Source organism: Octopus bimaculoides, chromosome 20 (assembly GCF_046866305.1).
Source record: "Octopus bimaculoides isolate indiv1 chromosome 20, ASM4686630v1, whole genome shotgun sequence".
NCBI lineage: Eukaryota > Metazoa > Mollusca > Cephalopoda > Octopoda > Octopodidae > Octopus > Octopus bimaculoides.
The window spans coordinates 32785322-32807821 of record NC_142947.1 but is presented as its reverse complement, the minus strand read 5'-3'; the positions used below and the strand labels follow the sequence as shown (position 1 = coordinate 32807821).

Sequence of the window (22500 nt, the reverse complement as noted above, 5' to 3'; positions counted from 1 at the left end):
CTAGCGTTCATTAACGCTCATTTATATCGTCTTAATCCACTCCTGCCAGTATCGTATTTATTGAAAAAAAAAATCGGCAGCTGTAACTTATAATTATTACTATTACTTAATGCTTTTAGGTTTTGAAAATCCCTGGGCGATACTTAATTGCAGGAATAATCTTCGTTAATAAAGTTTCTCAGCTCAATATATTTACATATGCGACTTCTTACGGATTTGTATTTAGAGTGCAGAAGCTCTCCTGAGGAAATATCCCTCTGCGTTATTTTACCATGTCTATAACAGAATATATCATCACTAAATCCTTATTAAGTGTTGAAGCATTATAAGTAAAGAAATAAACTATATATAAAAAAAAGGCCTTATCAATACTCTTACAAACTATTCAGCCATTTTGTTTCCGCTCTAAATCTCTAAAATCGATCACTTAACGATCTGTAGATATATCTATGAGGATTAATGCTAATATTTGCACAAATCTTTTGTTTGGCAATGCACTAATTGAACTTAAGCCCCGGTAGATATTAACGCACCTTTGCAAGACCAAATGAAATATTATCTAAAACTGCATACTACTGCTGCTACTACCACTGATGCTGCTGCTGTTACTACTACTACTACTACTACTACTACTACTACTACTACTACTACTACTACTACTACTACTACTTCCAACAAAAAAACTACAATAACAATACCACCGACAACACAAAAAATTACTATAACAGTAATAGCAGGAGGAAGAAGAAGAAGAAGAAGAAGAAGAAGAAGAAGAAGAAGAAGAAGAAGAAGAAGAAGAAGAAGAAGAAGAAGAAGAAGAAGAAGAAGAAGAAGAAGAAGGGTAGGAGGAGGTCTAGGAAGCTTTGATTACATTTGCTCATCGTCAAAGAAACACTGGAGATTTCGTAACTTCAATGCATAAGCATCATTAGCTATAGCACGCCCAGTCTCCAAAGCTGCAGATGTTGATAGCAAATTGCCCGTTTAACCTGTGGGACATATCTCGTCCCTGAAAGTGGAAGAGCATGCACTCTCGTCTGGTCGGGATTATAAAGAGGCAAAACATGACAAACAGGCGGTAGCTGATTATATATACAATATAGGCATTCGTCGATCCTCCAGATCCTAGACCCGATCCTCCAGACATAGTTTCCTCTCAGTTCATTACTTGATGAGACTAGCCACCCTGCTCGTAATCTCTTCTAAGTCCTTGATCATCTAGAAATGTGAACCAAACATGACCCTGACTGATTTAATAGACCGGTCGCCCACTAGCACAGAAGTGTGAGGCGTTCCTAGGGATGTTTCGAAATGTCTGAAGAAATCTAGCCACTTTGTACGCCGAGTTACGGCTTGGTTCAAGAAAATGAATTCCACCGCGAGGTTGAGGCTCTTCCAAACCAGTACGACTACTTCATCTCAGGCCTATTAAGAGATGAGAATGTTCAAAGTCACCAAAAATGGGCGCTAACGTGTATGTGTCGAAAATCCTGGTCTCGCCGATTAGTAGCATATCCAATCTTAGTCACATGTGATCAGTCAACAAGGGACCCCACCTTGGTCGAAAACAAAGGTTCTGTGCAAGGACTTCCCATATCAACATATTATATCTACTGGTTTAGTCAAATTATTTTCAACTCTTATGGCACCATGACAATGGTCGTTCTGAAGACCTCTCCCTCTACTCTGTTTCAATATTTTCCTTCTGTATGATAAAAGAAGTAATTTCTTGGTGTATGTATGCTTTGTTCATGCTTGCGTCACGGTGTCCGTCTGCTGGTACTGCTCCTGTGTGGCCTTTTGTACGACACGATTGTTTTCTTAGTTTTTGCCCTCAACTGCAGCATCTAGCCCACTCCATTCACCAGGTGGATAAGGTCTGGGATCATTTCCGCATCCCCTTGTTTGGTCTGGAAGAAGATCTCCACTGTGGTCCCAAACTACCACCCTGTCTTCATTCCTTTTATATCACAAAGGGTGTCTCTGCTCTCCAAAACTACACAGCCATCAACCATCAGTAGACCAGCCCAGAACGAACACTGTCAGTCCTAATACGAACTGTCATTTTCTCTAAGTGTTTTGAGTAGAGCGTGAGTAGTAGTAATAATAATAATGGTTTGAAATTTTGGCAGAAGGCCAGCATGTTTGTGAGACAGGCTAAGTTAATTACACCAACCCCAGTCCTCAAATGAAACTTATCTTATCGTCCCTGAAATTATGACAGGCAAAGCGGACCTCGGTGTAATTTGAAATCAGAACGTAATCACGGACGAAATACCACTAAGTATATCGCTCGGCGTGCTAACGATTTTGCCAGCTCGCCGCCTTCGTGATGATAGATATTGCAATCTCTTCAGACCAAAATATTGCCCGAAAAGGAGAGAAGAAAATGCCAAAGTACAAAGATCTCGAAACTGAAGTATTCAAGTTGTAATGAAGATAAAAACAATTTGCGTAATAATTAGCACATTGACTATGACGAAAAACAAAATTAAAAGAAAAAAACTTGAGCACGAAAACGTAGAAGTGGTACCTGGAATCTCAACATTATCCGAAATATAGCCCTCCTACGAACAGCCCAGATACTACGCAATTCATTAATAAAACTCAAATAAAACAATCGACAGACACAAGGCTCGCACTATATAATAAATACCTAATAAAATAAACACACACAATGTGTGCTCCACAGGACGGATACTCAACAAAAGAACACAACCCGTATTATACACACAGCACACAATACAAAATCTAATACAACAAAAGACTCAAAACAAACCCATAAACAAAGCAGATTGATGCAATACAGTACTAGGAAGAAATTGCACTCCCCAAACATAATTAAAAAAAAAACAGTAAAGCACAATGTTGCATATAGCTCAACATCACAGAGCTGTGGTAGGTAATGCAGTAGAAAATTGCCTGAAATTATCAAATGCCAGATAATAATAATAATAATAATAATAATAATAATAATAATAATAATAATAATAATAATAATAATAATAATAATAATAATAATAATAATAGGAGCTGCACAAATTCTTCGCAATTGCTTGGAAATGTAAGAATCCTTCGTAATTGCATGGAGATGCAAGATTCCTTCGCAGGGTTCTTGAAGCATAACCAGTAAACAAATGTCACCTTAGTCTGGTGGCTGTGGACAGCTGACACTTTCCATCATATCCAGTAAAATAAGCTGAGTTTTCATATAATAATAATAACAACAATAATAATAGTTTAGAACAACAACTTTGATGAGAAACAGTCAACGGGAAACCATTACAAAAGAAAATGCAAAAAAAAAAAAAGGAAAAAGAAAATGTTAAAAAATTAACTCACATAACAAATTTCATCCAAGTTTCCGAATAGATAACGAGGCTCTGCAAACATCAGATGACCTTCGACCTGGCACTTTTTCAAGGGTTCCATGAAGCACTGCAACGATTAAAGATATTAATTGTAATAGTTAAAATGTACAAACTATTTTTGCTAACCAACATGAGATTTGTAACTAATATTAGTGTTTATTTCGTTTGATCTCTCTCTCTCTCTCTCTTATCTACGTGTATATATGTATATATATATATATTCTTTAGTAGTGTATTAAGACTACCATTCGTTGAGAAAAATATCTTATCTTAATTTTCCAGCTGTGTCCATTTGTTAAGGTATTAAGATATTTTTCTTAATATGAAACCAATGGTAGCTTTAATACACAAAGAAATTTTATCTGCCAATGCGATGTTGACCACTCATTCTCATCGTTAGACAGTTACATATATATATATATATATATATATAGCTCTCTAAATACACTAGAGTAGTCTTGCCTGACAAAAAGTGACGTCTGATTCAACTGGATTCGCTAGATATATTTTCTCAATCTTTTTGTTTCAGCCTTCAATAATTCAATATATTCCACTAACTTTTCCTAGATAAACAGGCCCCTGCCTTTACCAGATCATATTCTACTGTATAATTAAAACCGGGAAGAACTATGTCATCTGTTTTTTTTTTTTACATCTGTTTCGTAAACGGAAACTGAGCACATAATTTTAATGTTGCTACGCAAATCTTTAGATGTAATTATGCTTTTAAAGTAGAAGTCAAACCACTTTTAGATATCATAACTGTTGCTTCTAGCAGGGTGATAGATCACTCCTGCATCACGCTGCATCACAAAGTGATGGCAAACGAATTATAAAAAGGTACTTATTGAAAATGAAGACACTATCAATCGAACATGTAATATAGTGGCACCTATTTACAATTTTTGCGTTTAGTTCCAGTTAGCCCTGATCGAACAGATCTATAATCAAACGCATTCCATACATACCTATTGCATCCTTCTCCTATTCTCTGTATATCTTTGTCTACCCCTATATATCATTCGATTTTTAAAGAAAGTATGATGCGACTTTATGTCAATACGCTACTTCTATTAAGTGAAGTCACTACTTGGTGATATGTAAATATATGTAATAGTGTGAAATTGTGTCGATTCACAAAAAGTGACACAAAATGCATGAAGAAAACGCATATCTAGAAAGATGAAAGGGGAGGCTTTCAGTCCATCAAACACACAAACTAAATAGGAAAAAAATATTTTTCTGTGAGGATTTTAGCATATTGGCTTTTGAAAATTGATGAAAGAGTCACAACGAAACTGATGGAAAAGTATTTTACGACAATAAATATTCATGAAGAAAAGAAATGTTGATGATCAATGAAGCACACACATTATATAAAAGAGCGCACATATTTTTTATGGTTATCTAAATGTTAAATATATATGGGAATTTTGTAAATCTTTTATGAATAGGGGGTGATCAAAATGTAAGGAAAATGAATGTAATAAAATACGAAAAAGGATGCTGACAAATTGTAACGTGTTAGTTTACATACGTGTACATACGTGTTTTAAAACCATAAGATGATCGACTAAGAATATAACTTCACTCTTGAAAAGTTCCCATACTGCTTCTCTGCGTTTCAGCTCCTTGCACGATAGCCGTAATGGATCTGCATCTGTGTCTGGAGACGCGATCAGATCAGACCAATGAAGATTCTAGAATAAATGAATTTATCAAATTAATCAATATAAAAATATACAAACACACATTTCAACATAGATATCAATGTAATAATATATTTGTTTACTTTTAGACTTCGAACTAATTCAATTCATAAAATCAGTTATAAGCGATAATTTATTTGTATTTAGCTTTATTTTTGAGGCAAACCGCTTATTACACTACAGGATGCTATTTCGTGATAAGGCGATTTTTTCCAAACAAGAAATTAAAGTGATTACCGCAAACCAATGTGTAATTTCTTTATGTTAAAATGCGGCGGCAGTTTTCTCAAAACCGAAAGTTATATATAATCAAGATGTATTCTTTACAACAAGATGAGCGTGAGATATTTGGCTATCTTGGTTATGAACACGTTACAGTAAACTACATAAAATTTTCTAGTATTTATTTTCCTGTATCTTACCGATTGAAGTATCCTGTATCTTACCGATTGAACACAATTTATTGTCAAATAATGATACCTTATTTTGATGAAATATCGTTTGATAGTTCCTATATGTTCCTAGGGAAAAAAGCTAATAACCTAATGATTTAATAACACTCTGGACTCTGTATTAGCCAAAGACGCTACTAACAACTTTTTACTCTATGCATTTGCTGTATCATTTGCTTCTTTCCTGGATCAGCAGAATCACATAAACCCATGAATGAAACCTTCCAAGTAGGAGTCAACCACATTCCACCAATAACTCATAGCTCTCCTCCAGCGGTATAAGTAGAAAAAATCGCATGGCCTACAGAACTTCAGAGAAAATCGCCTACCCCTACAAACAAAACGTCTTTCACTCAGAAGTACACCTTATGTGAGACCATCATCCGACTTATGATGAATGCTTTCATATCTCGCACATCCACCAGAATTTTTGACACCCAAACTTCAGTTGCAGCCAATCCTTTTGCTCCCTTACAAAAAAAAAAAAAAAAAAAAAAAGAAAAATCCATCTTTGGGAAATTCCCTTTTCCTTCAATTCTTAAACATGTTGACTTTATGATCAGCACGGCTGAAAAGATTTCCTCTGCATTTTCAGCCTGCTTTACATCGATTTCAAGATAGATCACATGAAGTAAATGTCCTCTGAAGTCCATGTTTCACTTCACAAGGCTCAATACCGCGTATAAATGCATGGCATGTAAATGTTTACCGTAAGTACTGACAATATCACTGCTATCCTCAAGCACTGCGCTTCATAGCAGCTTTTCCCCAAAACATTCCAATCTCCTCCACTCGCTCTGTCTCTTTGTCTGGCTGTCTCTCCCTCCACTCTCCCTCTCTCTCTCTCTTATTTATTCTGCAGAAATATATTCCGACGCAAGTCCGTAAAAATATAATAAATAAATCTATAAAAATAAATCCATAAAAATATAATAATCACTTCTAAGATAGATGCAAAACAAAAACACAACATTCAGACAAAGTCGATACATTTGACCTCGGTATTTAACTGATACCCAATTTTCTCGGCCCCACTACCGAAAAGATGTTAAACAGCATTTTGACACGAAAGGGTTTTGAACTTTGAATCTAGACGGGATGAAGGAAATAACTGCTTTAGAGTATTGCTACTGATCCAACCATCATCTTATTGAACTCTAATACTTTAAAGATGAAGGTCATTAGAAACAACTTGAATCACTCTCCTTCGAGCATGAGTCAGATTTAATATACCCAGGTCTACTGGAGATATATTCTCCACTTCACTCATTAATTGATTCTTTCCCTCGAGAAATATTTAGGTAGCGGTGTTATTTTCGGCGGGTTTCAGTATCTAAATTACCTGGCAACCTTCCCGCCTATGTGTGCCTACAAGGTTCATCTTTTGGATTTGTGGCGGCTGGTGAGATGGCACTATGTTGGTATGTGCGCAAAGTGGTCTCTCTGATCCACACTCTATAAACTCTCGTTCAGTTATGCCACACCACTCTCCTCTAGTTTAATGGCCAACTTGACATTACATCCAACAACACAAACTCTTCTCGTTCCTCCCAAATCTTCCATATCTACAAGCATCATCCACATACAATTGCCAAATCTGCAGTGACTCCGCGAACGCAGTCCTCTCAAACATTCTTTAATGGAGTTATGCTAAATTAGTCTTCCTCAATAGTACAAAGACACAATTACTGCACATGTAAAGAATATATCTTTGCAGTTAACTCTATCAACATGTACAGCACACAACACACTCAAGATCACCTTAAATATTAGATCTCAAAATCTGTGGAGATCTCTTCTGGTGAACACATAACCTCGTCATCTTTGAGGTTAAATATTAAAATTGTCTTTTACTTAAGAACCAGAACTGCTTCAACTCTCAATAACTTTTGATAACATAAAACAGCTAAGGAGTGAGCTACAATTAGGTGCTGCTCCCACATTAGAGACTCTGCTGCTACTATACACCGATACAGTCTAAATCGACCATACCTCCCACCAAAAATAAAAGAAAATATAATTAATAAATAAAGCTAAAATGTAAGTAATAAAATGAAAAAAAATATAAGTAATATATAAAATCAAAATATAATCAACAAATAAAAATATTAAAACATTATAGATCACTCGACAGATTTTCGTGAATTTAATCACACTTCAGCCTGTGGCCATTAAGCGCACTGCCTTTCGCTATGTCTTTTCTATAATTTCCACTCTACCATTTGCTTCTTGGGGATAAATGGTCTCTTGTCATCTTCTCAGACAACCAATTGGCACGCTGCTCAGCTGCTCGTCACCTACATTTTTATGCACTTATACTAACAACTATTCTTCATGAAGCTCTTAAATTTCTCTGAAATTGTTGCCATGTGCCTGTTACAGAGGAATATGAACAGTGTCGACTTCACTGACATAGGAGATCCTCCGAAGACAATAAGCGAAGTCCCTTCCCCAGCTCAAATTCATAAAAGTATATGCAAAACAAGGACACAACACTGAGACTGACAAAGACGATACATTTGACCTCGGTATTTAACTGGTACCCATTTTCCCGATCCCACTAACGAAAGGAGGCTAAACAGCATTCTGACACCAAACGGTTTTGAACTTTGAATCTAGAAGGGATTAAAGAAATAACTACTTATATCCTATTCTATTCAGTGCATTACCGTTTCATCCTACTACTTATATTTCACATGACAAATAAAAACAACAGCAACAACAACAAATAATCTGGTATTTAAATATTTTAAATACAGTAAACAGTGGGAAATATATAAATCTTTACTTTTCGTAATCTGCACAGAACCAGACGCCATCAGTCTTTTTTTTTTCTTTGCTTGACCACAAAAGATCGTAGAAATAATCTGATGACGACACCAATGGATGATAATGATAATAAGGAGGAGGAGGTCGAGGAGGAGGAGAACGACGATGACAACAACAACGATGTTGATGATGATGAAGTTAATGATGATTGTTATCATGATAATGGTGACCATCATCACCATGACAATCATGATGATAGCTCTTCCTTTTCAATTACAAGTGGAAGCAGTTTTATATTTCTTTGGCAATATTTCGGCTATTTTTTATTATTTTTTTTTCTTTTCCCTCCTTTTCAGCTTTATGGCAAGGAGTCGATTCATCAATATCTTACAGGACTGGTAATCAATTCAGATCAATTATTGTTGTCGCTGTTGTTGTTATCATTATAATTATTATTGTTGTTGTTGTTATTGTCGTAGTTGCTTCTGCTGCTGTTGTTGTTGTTGTTACTATTGCTGCTTCTGATGTTGTTGCAGTTATCAGTAGTAGTAGTAGTAGTAGTAGTATTAGAAGTAGCAGCAGCAGTAATGTCAGGTTCATCGTCATTATCCTCCTCCTCCTTATCATCATCATCATTATCATTGTCGTCGTCGTCGTCATCATCGTCATCATCATTATCCTCTCTCATCATCATCATGTTTACCCCAGCCTCAAAAACGAATAAAGAAAGCAAAAAATGTCTATTGACTCAAAGAACAATCGTAATATCAGTGAGAAACTTGACCTATACGCCTCTTTTGTCTAATTACTAAGCTGCAGTGTTTATATTTTTTGCAGAAATCGCAATCAATCAATCACCCAATCAATACCTACCTACTCACCAACCAACTTACCTCCCTCCCTCCCTCCCTACCTACCTACCTACCTACATACATACATACATACATACCTACCTACATACCTACCTACCGACATAAACGCGCGCGCACATATTTGACAGAAGCAGCACAATCTTTCATTAAATAAATAGAGATATGAACACCACAAAGTATAAGATAAAAGGGAAAACGAAAGAATAAAAAGCAGACCAAAGACAACGGCTATATAAATTTTCTAAATGTGTTTATATTTTCTTGGCTTCTTCTTTTACGACTATTAAATCAATGTATGTTTATCTGGGCAGCACATTGCTGTGCGGAGACAGTAGAGTGTCGGATGTAAAATGACTTACACTTATTTATGTATGTCTCTTTATATTTCTGAATTCGTATTTTATGTGGGCTGACTTTGTCTTGTCATCCATCGAACATCGATAAAATAAATATTACTCATGTATTCGGGTCGATTAACTTAACAGTAGATTCTTCAAATAAACGATTGTGCGTGGACGTCTTCCCATATCCTAAACCGTTATTATAATCGGCCTTATACACTGACACTCTGTTAACATGTGACCTTGTACCAAAGCTAAGGATCAATATTTTTGTATATATTAAACATATTTTACGATAGTATTGAGTTGCAGTTAAGCGGGAATAGGAACTGAATATTGTTAGGTAAACGTGATTAGTAATATATACAAAGCTGACTGAATCGCCACACAGAATTTCTCAGGCTTGCACCTGAAAACAGGTAATGAGAAAATTCGAGTAGACACCAAATAAATGATATATTGAAAGCTGCAGCATAGCAGAAATGACAGAACTTTCCACAATGTGTTTTGCAGAATTGATGTTGTGTTTCTTAGCTCAAATTTCATCAGATTTTATTGATGCTTAATTTAATTTCTTCACTCTCACATCTATAGTTCAGTGTGAGAGTCTTCATGTGATCGATCATTGTTAGAAATGATTAATCATCTCCGTGAGGTTTGTTCGATTCCTAGTAGACGACATCTCACTCCAACTATGCTGATAAATCATTAGATAACATCACGGTTTCGTGTTTCTACTCATTTCAAGTTTAGGGACATTTTGTTTACCAGTTTACAAGGGTCACACTATTTAAGAAATCTGGTACTCCTTTATTGTCCTAAATTGGGCACTGTAATGAATCGCCGTTCTCCGTCTTTATCTATTTATATATTTACAATTCTATAAAATTTACTTCGAATTACACTGTGAAAAAGGTACGGTGATAGCATTTATGAATTTCCATGTAAAACTCGCTACTGCACTAATTGAGTAGCACTAAGTGGAAGCAAGTTTTACATAGAAACTCACATTCAAATGGTTCAGTGTGACATACCAATCATTTGTTTTCCTCATTATCTATTTCACAATTTCTCCGGATTTCATTCACACCGAATTTAATTTTCTTTCCTGTCATCTGCAAGTAAGAGAGGGAGCGTCCACGAGATCGAGTGATCCGATAGAAATAGTGAGTCACCTCTGTAAGATTTGGTCAATTCTTACTTTGTTTTACTTACACCAGTAATGCGATTAAATTCCCAACTTCGTGTGCACGTATCCCGATAGAATCTGCTCATCCTTCACAGCAACACTTTTCCTGTCTTATTTCCAGAGGCTAGATGAGACATCAGAAATTACAGAATTTCATGGCATATTTTCATAACTTAAGCGCAGCCATGGAAATTGATCCCCAAATGTCGATAATGTGAATGATTAGTTTATTCTGTAAGAATATGTCTAGTTGGTAATACAAGTATTTACTGTTAATTTTTAAATAAACGACTTAAATATAATTATCTGAACTAAAATGCTCATAAAATGTGAAATTTTAAGTTTAGAGCAAATTCAAACAAAATTTCTCCCCCAATCTTGATTTCAAAATATCATCAGAAAATGATATCGAAACACTTTCGAAATTTATATAATGGAATTTTATAATCATATTTCAATTTCAGAAATATTTAAATTTTATGTTAACTATGATTATGATGAATATTTAAATTTTACGCAAATTTCTGTTAATTAAAATAAAAAGAGCTAAAATACTTCTCAAAATTTCTAAAAGTTTCCTAAGCTGAACCTATCAATGTATCAGATATCATTACGTATGATAGAAAATAAATTACAAATTATAAATATTGTTGTCTCCGCTAGAAAAAAATTCAAAATGTCTTTAGAAATTGAGAAAATTAGAAGAAATATTGGCTTCTAAAATTCCTAAACTGATAAAAACATTTAAAATCATTCATGAATAATTCAGTAGTTTAGTTTTGATAAGTTTTTTTTTTTATATTGTGATTGCAAAAATTTTATAAAAGTTGCAGAAAAACTTCTTCAAGATATCTTTAAAATATTCTAACTTCAAAACTTTTATGCGTGTATATATAAATATAAATAAATTTATATATATATATATATATATATATATATATATATGTGTGTGTGTGTGTGTGTGTGTGTGTGTGTGTGTGTGTGTGTGTGTGTGTGTGTGTGTGTGCGTGTGAGTGAGTGTATGTATAAACATATATACATATACATATATGTATGTATATATATACATATACATATATATATATATATATATATATATAGAGTTATTAATATTTCTAAGTCTCTCTAAAGGAGACTACGGCAGCGGTACTGGAAATTAATAGTTATCGCCAAGCCAACATGGCAGTCCCAAAATTAGGACGAAAGCTGCCGTGAATTAGCTCCAAGAAGCCATCGCCTCTAGCTAGCTATGTGACACACGAAACCTGTGTCCTTTATAACCTTCGAACAGGGGAGGTCAGCAGTGTCCCCCTGCTGGTTTGGCATCTGCAGACTAGACTAGTTTCAGGGTGTTGCCCCTTGTCAATGCAGAGCAGCCAAGCCTTAGCCAGGCGGCGCTGCTGACTATCTGCTCGAAGGTTATTTATCTAATTTCAGTGGAATCTATCCACTGGTTTTCAGAAATAGAGTTATTAATATTTCCAAGTCTCTCTAAAGGAGACTACGGCAGCGGTACTGGAAATTAATAGTTATCGCCAAGCCAACATGGCAGTCCCAAAATTATATATATAAACACACACATATATATATATTTATTCATATATATATGTATATATATTTGTGCGTGTATGTACACAACTATATCTAGATATACATGTTTGTATACGAATATATACATATATTTACATATATACACACATACACACGTGTGTTTGTGCATGTGTGTATCTGAGTGAGAGTGTGTTTATGTTTGTGTGTGTGTGTGTGTGTGTGTGTGTGTGTGTGTGTGTGTGTGTATGGACACACGCATGATGTACCCAGCTGCACAGATTCATACACATATCTAACAATTGCAAAGAAAGTGTTCTTGAAATTGTCACCATCTTACCACTATCTAATTGTAATGTCTCATGAAATTATCTAAATGGCCAATACTGAAAAACGTCAAACCTTATGAGAGAATTTCACGGGTATGCAACTGTTGCCTTGAAGAAACGCTGGAAATTATCATATATAATAGGAACGTGTAATAAATAGACATTCGTGTATGGTATTATCGTATCGGCAGAGAATCAAGAAATCATTCATAGAGCTTGAAAAATAACATTATGAAACACACATTAATCTTCCATAGCACCTGAACCTGATGCTAGAAGGACTCTGGGAACTTGTGTAGACAATAAAGATACTAAATATGAAAGAATATAAACAATATTTATTATAAGCAGGTATGGGCAGAGAGGATAATATTTACAACAAATATCGGAACAACTAATATATAATGTAGGTACAATACACCATCGCAATGAAATATACATGATGAAAAATGGCCGATGTGTAATAAATTGGTGCAAATTCATTTTTGATGCCGCTATTCATGAGATGGTTTAATAGAACTGAGAGTACAATGACCTTGCCACTTTAAGAAGAAGACATTGGCAACACAGCATGAGCCAAGTGAAACACCTGCTAACACCAAACCCATTGAATAAAATAATTCGAATGACTCAATTTAATAACCAGAAAGTGACAATAATAAACACAAACATGTACTTACTATTTTGTTTATGACATTTGCCTGTGCATCAGAGAAATACGTGGGTGGATTTGTGTTCTATTTCTATGTCAAATAAATGTCTCATCCTTATACTATATCTATTTGTCATTTTCTTTTTCTTTCTCTCTTGCCCGCGTTCCCCAGTTCCTTTATTCTTCTAGATTTCCTGTTTTCCTCTCTGCGCACACTTGACCGAATGCAACTCACAGATTTATCTCCCCCATTCTTCGCTTCTTCTTTTCGTCCTTCTCTTTCCCACTTTCCATGTCCACCTGCATTGATATGTAAGCAACAAACAACACATCCATCTATCAAGTGGTTTTGTAAGCATTCATAAACCCTGCCCATTAAACCAACAAGACATTTTGATTAGTGTAGAATGAAATCTAAACAACAAGGAATCCTGAGGTAAAGTAATACCAAATGTGCTCCAATGGGGTCCATGAGTATTATTTTATTCTTTTATATGTTTCAGTCATTTGACTGCGGCCATGTTGTAGCACCGCCTTTTTAGTCGAACAAATCGACCCCGGGACTTATTCTTTGTAAGCCTAGTACTTATTCTATAGGTCACTTTTGCCGCACCGCTAAGATATGAGGACGTAAACACACCACCATCGGTTGTCAAGCGATGGTAGGAGAACAAACACAGACACACAAGCACACACACACACACACACACACACACACACACACACACACACATATATATATATATATATATATATGTACACAACTGGCTTCTTTCAGTTTCTGTTTACCAAAGTCACTCACAAGGCTTTCGTCGGCCCTGGGCTATAGTAGGAGACACTTGCCCAAGGTCCCTCGCAGTGGGACTGAACTCGGAACCATGTGGTTGGTAAGCAAGCTGCTTACCACACACCACTCCTGCGCCTATTATGAATAATATTTAACAATATCCTGCAGATATAGTGTGGTGGTTCCATAAAAATACATGAAATGCCGAAATATATGTAATAATGTATATTATGACAATATGTTTCTGCAGTAATGGTTTTTCTGTGTTTTAAGAAGTTAGAGTGAATGAGTCCAGCAGTACACCAACGAACAGTCACTATAACCTGTCTTTTTGAAGAACCCGGGTTTAGGGAAGGTTTTCGGTGCTTCATTTTGGTCCAAGCATTACGAAGAACGTTTTTTATTATTATACAGAATTCACTTTTCATTACAAGTTACAATACGGTCGAGAAATGGATCGATCTGGTTACGGAAAAGAAGAGACGGGCAAATTTTATATCTGCACATTTTCTGATTTTCGTTCAAATTGTGTGGTGCCCATTTGTCGAGCTTGTTTTTTACAATTTCCGACCGCTGGCAAATGGTTGCAGGCAGTTTTCTGGCTAGCTTGATATTCTTTTGCCAGTTCTCAAAGTTGTTTTATATGGATCTTTCCCAATGACGGTCTTTAATTGACCGTCATCGATGACAGATGACCGTCCACTACGCTCACGACTTTCAAGTTTCAGATCTCCACTGCGAAGCCGTTTAAACCATTTTCGAGCTGACCACTCGCTGGTCATTTCCTTACCAAATGTTTCGTTGATATCACGAACAGTTTCAGCTGCTTTACGTCCTTCGTTGAAGGTGAATAGCAAAATTGCTCGAATAATGCACTTTGACAGTTCCATTTCAGATGATTGTAGCAACGGGGAAAACAATATCAATGTTAATTTATTGTTGCATTTGGGAAGGTGTATGTCTGTATTATCAGACAATTTCAAAATAATGTTTAAAAAATTCAAAACACTGCAAAATCCGATACAAATACTCCATGGTTCATGGTTCAAAACGTTGCATATTTTTTTACTCAGCTTGATATATATATATGTTATTTAGAACAAAAGGATACATATTCTCATCGGCTATTAATGTTGTTACTTTATATACGTACACACACATACACACACACACACACACACACACACACACACACACACACACACACACACACACACACACATATATATATATATATATATACAGACACATACATATATATATATATATATATATATATATAAAATATTTCAATACAAAAATATTAATTTCCAGCATTCTTCTGAATTTATATATATATATATATATATATATATATATATATATATATATATATATATATATATATATATATATATATATATATATATATATATACTGTGCATATGTAACGTAAATTTAGAGAAACACCATTGGTTTCGTATCTTGCGTGAACTAGACATCTCTTCAGTTTCTCTAAACTGTAAGCGTTCTTTGCAAAGAACGTTTGTTTTAAAATACAAGAACGCCGGTGATAGTTTAAGAAACAATCCTCCTTGAAAATATGACCGGGTGAGTTGTCTTCTTTCGCTTGATAGCTAAGATTTGCAGTTTTGAAGTAAAGATTTCCGAAAATGTGGACAACTCTCCACGAGTTCCGTCCTGGAGTTAAGATAGCCTCGTGGCTCATGTGAGTTCCTAAGGATTATGAATCTTTCTGCCCTAAATAATTTGCATATATATATATATATATAAGAGAGATAGAGAGAGACATAATACGCATGTACGTACGTATGTATGACTATATATATAAGTATATATATATATATATATATATATATATATATATATATATATATCCACACACATATACATATATACATACATACGTACGTACGTGTGTGTGTATGTATATATGTATGTATGTATGTATGTATTTATGCATGTATGTTTGCATGTGTAGCAACACACCTTAGCACCTACCCTGTAATGTTTCTGTAAGACTAAGCTCCGTTAATCTGTAACTTGCCATGATCTTGTTCCTGTCAGTCACTGGTTGAATGCCGCAGCACGTCGCTGAGAGGGATTTTTTTCAGCCTCATTCTTGACACTAGGCCGTTACTTGTTGATAACATCTCATCATCAGCTTGTGGTTTCATGCATTTCGCTTTTCTCGCTAACGGTCACTATTCTGTGATGATTGTAGCCCTACTCACATCCCCCATCCATGTTATTTCCTTTTTCCGTTCCCTTTTTTTAAATTTTTATGTGTTTGTATGTTATGTGAGACGTTTGGCGCTGACATACAGCCAATTTTTTGCAGTTAGTTCCTAATGTTCGTATTCTGTATTGGCTCATAACTTTTCGTTTGAGGTAGATTGGAAGCTTTATCTCATAGATCGCTGTGATTATTGAAAGAAACAGAGACTAATTATTAACCAAATTTGTATTTATTTCTTTTGGTAATTTTACTTTCGCACCAATACTTTTTCTCGTATTCATAGTTTTCTACTTCCTGCTCGTTCTCCTCCTCTGTAACGGCAATTGGCTTAATCTTATAACTTATGGTGGCTTTTGTTTTGCTCTTAATTATTTTCACTCTTCAGGTCTTCCTTGCAGCAGAGAAACCTCTCAGCATTTCCTCTGTCTTCACCTGACCGTTATCAGTACGATATAATCAGTGAAACTGAAATGATGGAGGTTGTTTCTATTGATATTATTCTTCGCATCTCCTAATAAAGCATTCTTAAGATGTTTTCCAGGCATGTTGTGAAAAGTTTATCATGTAATACCGTCTCATGATAGTTACTCACTTAATACACAGCACGTTTTTCTCCCAAAACCATTCCCGATTAAAATTTCTTTCCAGAAAATTCGTGACCATTAATTTAGCCTTTAGGTTAGATTCATTGTCTATCGTGCTATAAAGCAGATAATGAAATAAAATAAAGAGAAAAATGAATTATAAAGTCGACAAAAAAGCCACAGGAAATAAAACATCAAAAAAGAAAGGTGTTTTAGAAGAAACTATCTTTTGAGACTTTACTTAACTCTACACACGCGACTACTGATGTAGCACATTACACGACGATACAGGTAATCATATTTCGTACTTTTCTGACAACAATGACAATACTTGTCATTGTTGTCTCTCTCTCTCTTTCCCTCATCTTCCCTATATATTTGTCTGTTATCTTTGCAAATCACACACACACACACACACACACACACACACACATATGTATCTTAAAAAATCATTTCAGAGATAAGTGATAGAAAAGAAAAGAATCAATCCCAATAAAAAAAACACGTCACATGTGCGTGTGTGTGTGACGTGGTGTGGTGTGGTGTATGTGTGGCGTAGTGTGTGTGTGTGTGTGTGTGTGTGTGTGTGTGTGTGTGTGTGTGTGTGTGTGTGTGAATTTCCTTTAAGCTGCTTTCAAGCAACTTTTTCAGGAGGAAGGAACACGGAAAAATATTCACACCGTATTTTAAAAAGAACCTCATAAAATAAATATTTGTATTTAAGTATACATATACACATATATAAATACATACATATATATCTATAAACGCATGCAAGCATGTGTGTATATATATTTTTCACTGTCTATCTGTCGATCGCTCGATCGACCTATATATCATACACTCATATATATTTATACACACATATAGCCATATGTATATTTATATAAACGTAAATATACTCTCGCGCGGGATTATGTATGCGTTCAGAAATTAATGGCTGGTTAGGAAAGTTGAAATTTTTCTCATCTGTCCCTCAGATTGTTGCACTATCCTGACATTAAACTTAGAACGTTCAAAACAGTTCTTTAATAGTACGCTACTCATAATTCATAGTAGAAAAGATACCTGGAACGCCAAAGACAAAATAACAAATGTCGCTTGTAATGCAACAAAAGCTTGTGGATATTTCCAATATTCGCTGACAAAACAGAAATACGAAAATGTATCCTATGCTGAGGTTATTTTAGGCCACAATGCTCTTTGAAAACTTCATGATCGTCACAAGTTCACCTTTCCTGTGCAAGTATAAAGAGACATTGTGTTTAATTAATACAACGTTAGATATTTACTCGACAACGGATTCTGGCAGCTTCAAGACGCAGCTACTACCTGGTTCATGAAGCCGTTAGTAATTTCCTTCAACTGGGAGGGATCAATCCAGATCCTAGTAAACGCACGTTTTACCTGATACCCGTTATATGTATATATATATTATCATTAATAAATCATAGGGCAGCAAAAAAAATTTTAGAAATTTAATTTACCGCCAGTGGTCCAGCGAGAATAAAAATTAAATTTCTAAAGAATTTTTTGCTGCCCTATGATTTATTAATGAAAATATATTTTTGGCTAATTTGTGAAGGAAAATCGGCGTTTATTTTATATTTACTGCCGATAAGTTAAAGCGGTATATTTTGAAAAATTAAGCGTGTAAACGCGGGTCGTGTTTCCCTATGACTCGTGTTTACTCGCTTGTTCGTGGTACTCTGCTGAAGAAAGTTCCCGAACAAGGTATATTTTTATCTTGCTAAATAACTTGAAACCATGGTACAGAGTATAGACTGGTAAAAGTTTTTGTTTTTCATTCTCTTTCGAAATTATCCCTATTTTTGTGGTATAGAGTTTTTTGCTGCTCTTTCTAGCGGGTTAGATGTCCTATTATAGGTATCTCTGTATTTTAATGAATAATATATATATATATATAGTCTATTGACTAATTTTTATTCTCGCTGGACCACTAGTGGTAAATTAAATTTCTAAAATTTTTTTTGCTGCCCTATGATTTATTAATGATAATATATATATACATATATATATATATATGTGTGTGTGTGTGTGTGTGTGTGTGTGTGTGTGTGTGTGTGTGTGTGCGTGCGTGTGTGCGTGCGTGTGTGTATACATATAAAGGCCCCCCCCTTCGGTCATGAATGAACATTGAATTGCTCCTAGAAATTTACCTTCCAAGGTACAAGTCCAGACTGGGTTGTTTTTGGAAGTCGCTCATGCATACCAGCTTCGCCACTCCACACCACCCGTGTTATCCAAAGGAAAGGCAAACGCCGATACATTTTGGCACCAATGACGCTGAAACTCATTTCTACAACTGAGTGGACTGGTGTATAAACACACAAACACACACACACACTCGCATATATATATATATATATATATATATATATATATATATACGCACATGAACGTGCATAGCTCAGTGGTTATGTATATATAAGATACACGTCTCACGTCTCCTAATTTCCATCAAACTAATTGAATTCAACTCGAAGTTTTAATAGATGTTTACTTGAAGTGCAACGAAATGGGATTGGACACGGAACTATGTGGTTGAGAAACTAAACTCTTACTACGCAGTCATTCCTGCGCCTATGAAATTAATATGTTGCACCGAGATATACTTGTCTATTTCCGTCCAAATTTCATCATCTAAGGATTGAACGGATAAACTACTCATAAAATATTTGCAATAATCAACAACATTCAAGTGCAAATGGCTTTGACGTAGTGGAATTTACAATAACAAAAAAAATATTACCATTGTTTTGTGGTTTTGAGTGTCATCGACCGAAATTTGACATTCGTGCATTAGAATCAATTTTGTGATATCAGTCATGGGGCTCCTAACCCGAGCAGTTTGTGGAGCGAATATCTCCAGCAATTATAGGCTGTCCTACTTCCTCTCACATGCATTACGACCTCTCATAGAAATGTCCCCAGATGTCTATGTGAGCACAGAAGATCTCAGTAAAATCAGTACTTGCAGCCACTGCGACGATCTCACATGTCGTGTAGTGGATAGTATGGATGTAATTTCACTCCACCCATCTATAGACATAGATTTTTCTGTAGAGAAATGCATTGAGATAATCTGTGAGAGTGAAGTAGAGTTCCGTGAAGTCAACACTAGAGAACTGGGCCCCTTCCTTAGACTAAGCTACGACAGTGACTATTTAGACGACCATGACCTCAGTAGATTCTGCTCCACCATGTCACATGGCGGAAGACCAGCCACCATCACCTCAGCAGTGAAGAAAAGCTCCGCAGAGCCCTGGAGTAGCTGGACCGTACCTACCCAAGACCCTGAGAACAACAATCAGGTGAAAGGAATGATTGCACTTAGAATACGGGCTAGCGTAAGAACCACCTTGAAGAACCATATAGTAAAGTTTAGCAAGAAACTATACATGCAAAACTAAGGTGGAGCCATTGGTGTCGGTGTAACTGGAGATGTGGTCGGCCTGGTGGGACAGAAAACTTAAGCAATCCTTAGCAGAACAGAACTCATCTACTTTATAGTAGACGATATTAATATGCTAGTGAAGACCAAGAGGAACATAGTGGAGAGAATCCACCACGTAGCTAACTCCATCCATTAAAGTATCAAGATAACACAAGACTACCCCACTAGGTACCCCAACAATAGACTTCCCGTCCTTGATTCTGAACTTTGGTTAGAGACTGTGAACAACAGTGTGCAGCTCCTCCACTCCTATTACATGATACCCATAGCTTCGAAATATGTTGCTCAGAAGAACTCGGCTTTGTCACACAACATGAAAATTAAACTGGTAGTAGATTTAGTTAGAATAATGAACAACGTGACCCCACTATGCAAACCCTATGAATCTAAGAAATATGTGCAGAACTTCATGCACTGCATGCAGTTCTCTGAATATGATTACAAAGATAGGGTTCGAGTTTACAGAGGTGTCAGAAAGAAGTTAGTTAACATATGTAATGAAACCTGTGGTAACTGCCCTAGATATAGAAGCAAAGACTGGAACATAATGCAAAGGACTTGTGTCAAAGTAAACAGGGTGAACACGTTGTATAAAACTGACAAATATCAAGGAGTGATGTTTGTAGAGGCCACAACCCATGGAAAACTAGCCCATAGATTTAGGAAAACTCTGAAGGAGACAAAACTCAACATCAAGATTGTTGAAAAGCGAGGAAACGCCATCAGGTCGCAACTGTATCGTACCCCTTTGAGAAAACCATATGCACCAATGATAACTGCATAGTATGTAGATTTAGCCCTGGCATTAACTGCAGAACTTGAAATGTAGTCTACAGCATAAGATGCATAGAATATGCTTGTAAAGACATGAACATGACATACACATGGGGAGACATCTAGAAGCATTGTGGAAAGACTAAATGGACATTTGAGACAATGTGACGATAAAAAAACAGCCCTCCATACTCTACCAACATGTCAAGGACCAACATGTCAAGGACCAACATGGAGGCTGCCTGGGTCAACTTGACATCTGCATTTTATCCAACAATATCGCGATCTTATTCATTCTTTTGTTGTCATATTACTATTATTATGAATATATATATATACATGCAAACACATATACAAATATATGTACATACATACACGCGCACGCATATACATAGTTGCTCGTGTGTGTAAACACACACATAGACATAAATGTAATTCATGCATCAAGAATACATACCTTCATGAATACTAAACATTTGGACAGGCACGCATACGTATATATAGAAATACAAGCCGACACACGCATACATGGATATGAGGAAGGAGGGAGGGGGAGAGTTTACTGAATCATTATTATTATTATCAATATTTCACTTTTCTGAATCTGGAAAATGCAAATTTGGCGCACTGGAAACATCGTAGCATATTCTCAGCATGCTTGTTTACTAAGTTTTCGTTACATAAGAGGATGTAGAAGGCTTCCTGAAGGTGGATAGTGTGTTACATGGGTGCGATGTTTTTAATTATTGACCGTTCTATTTCATATTTTACTTTTCCTTTTTTTTTAATCACCATTATAAGTCCGCTAGAGATGTTGCGTGCCGCCGGCTCATCTTTCGGAATGAGGAGATATTTTTTCGATAGCGGACCTTAAATAGATTTTCGGAGGCCCTTATTTATGTGCATTTATGCTGTGGTGTGGTGATTTTGCATTTATATATGATGTTTTTTTGCATGCGTTGTTTCCTCGGCGGATATGCAGATTTCTTGCGACAGCTACAATTATTTGCACTTTTAGTATTTTTATAGTTATTTGGTGACTTTCTACTTTAGGTGCGTGGGTGTTAGTATTAATTTAGGGCTTTGGCAGGTGTGAGAATGATGCTTTCTTTATACCCAGCCCTAGCTAGTGTTTCATTGTAGTAAGGTGCATGTATGTTGAATATTGTCTCGGTGGCTGATTGGCGTGTTATTCTGGAGGTTATGTTCCTAACTACTGTTTAGGTTATGGCCGGTGGATGATTAGACCTTAATGTCAGAATAGTGCAACAATTCCCTCAACTGAAAAGGATCAGACCAGATCCTGGTCTATGCACATTTTACCTATTACTCGTTTCAGTCATTGAACTCCTACCATTTATGTATCTAAGACACCAATTCGGTTTGTGGTATGGTTCTACATCTCG

General features: G+C 35.8%; 1 protein-coding gene across 5 annotated transcripts in view; it reads right to left on the bottom strand.

The window, feature by feature from the left end:
* Nucleotides 1-22500, bottom strand: part of LOC106877684 (pleckstrin homology domain-containing family G member 7) — a 970386-nt gene that overhangs the window by 123544 nt on the left and 824342 nt on the right. For all 5 annotated transcript variants that reach the window (XM_089338328.1, XM_089338327.1, XM_089338326.1 and 2 more), the window contains 2 exons: nt 4919-5071; nt 3343-3438 (listed from right to left, as the gene is read on the bottom strand). In XM_089338328.1, coding sequence (XP_089194454.1) covers nt 3343-3438; nt 4919-5071 — 249 coding nt within the window. The remainder of the gene's footprint in view (nt 1-3342; nt 3439-4918; nt 5072-22500) is intronic.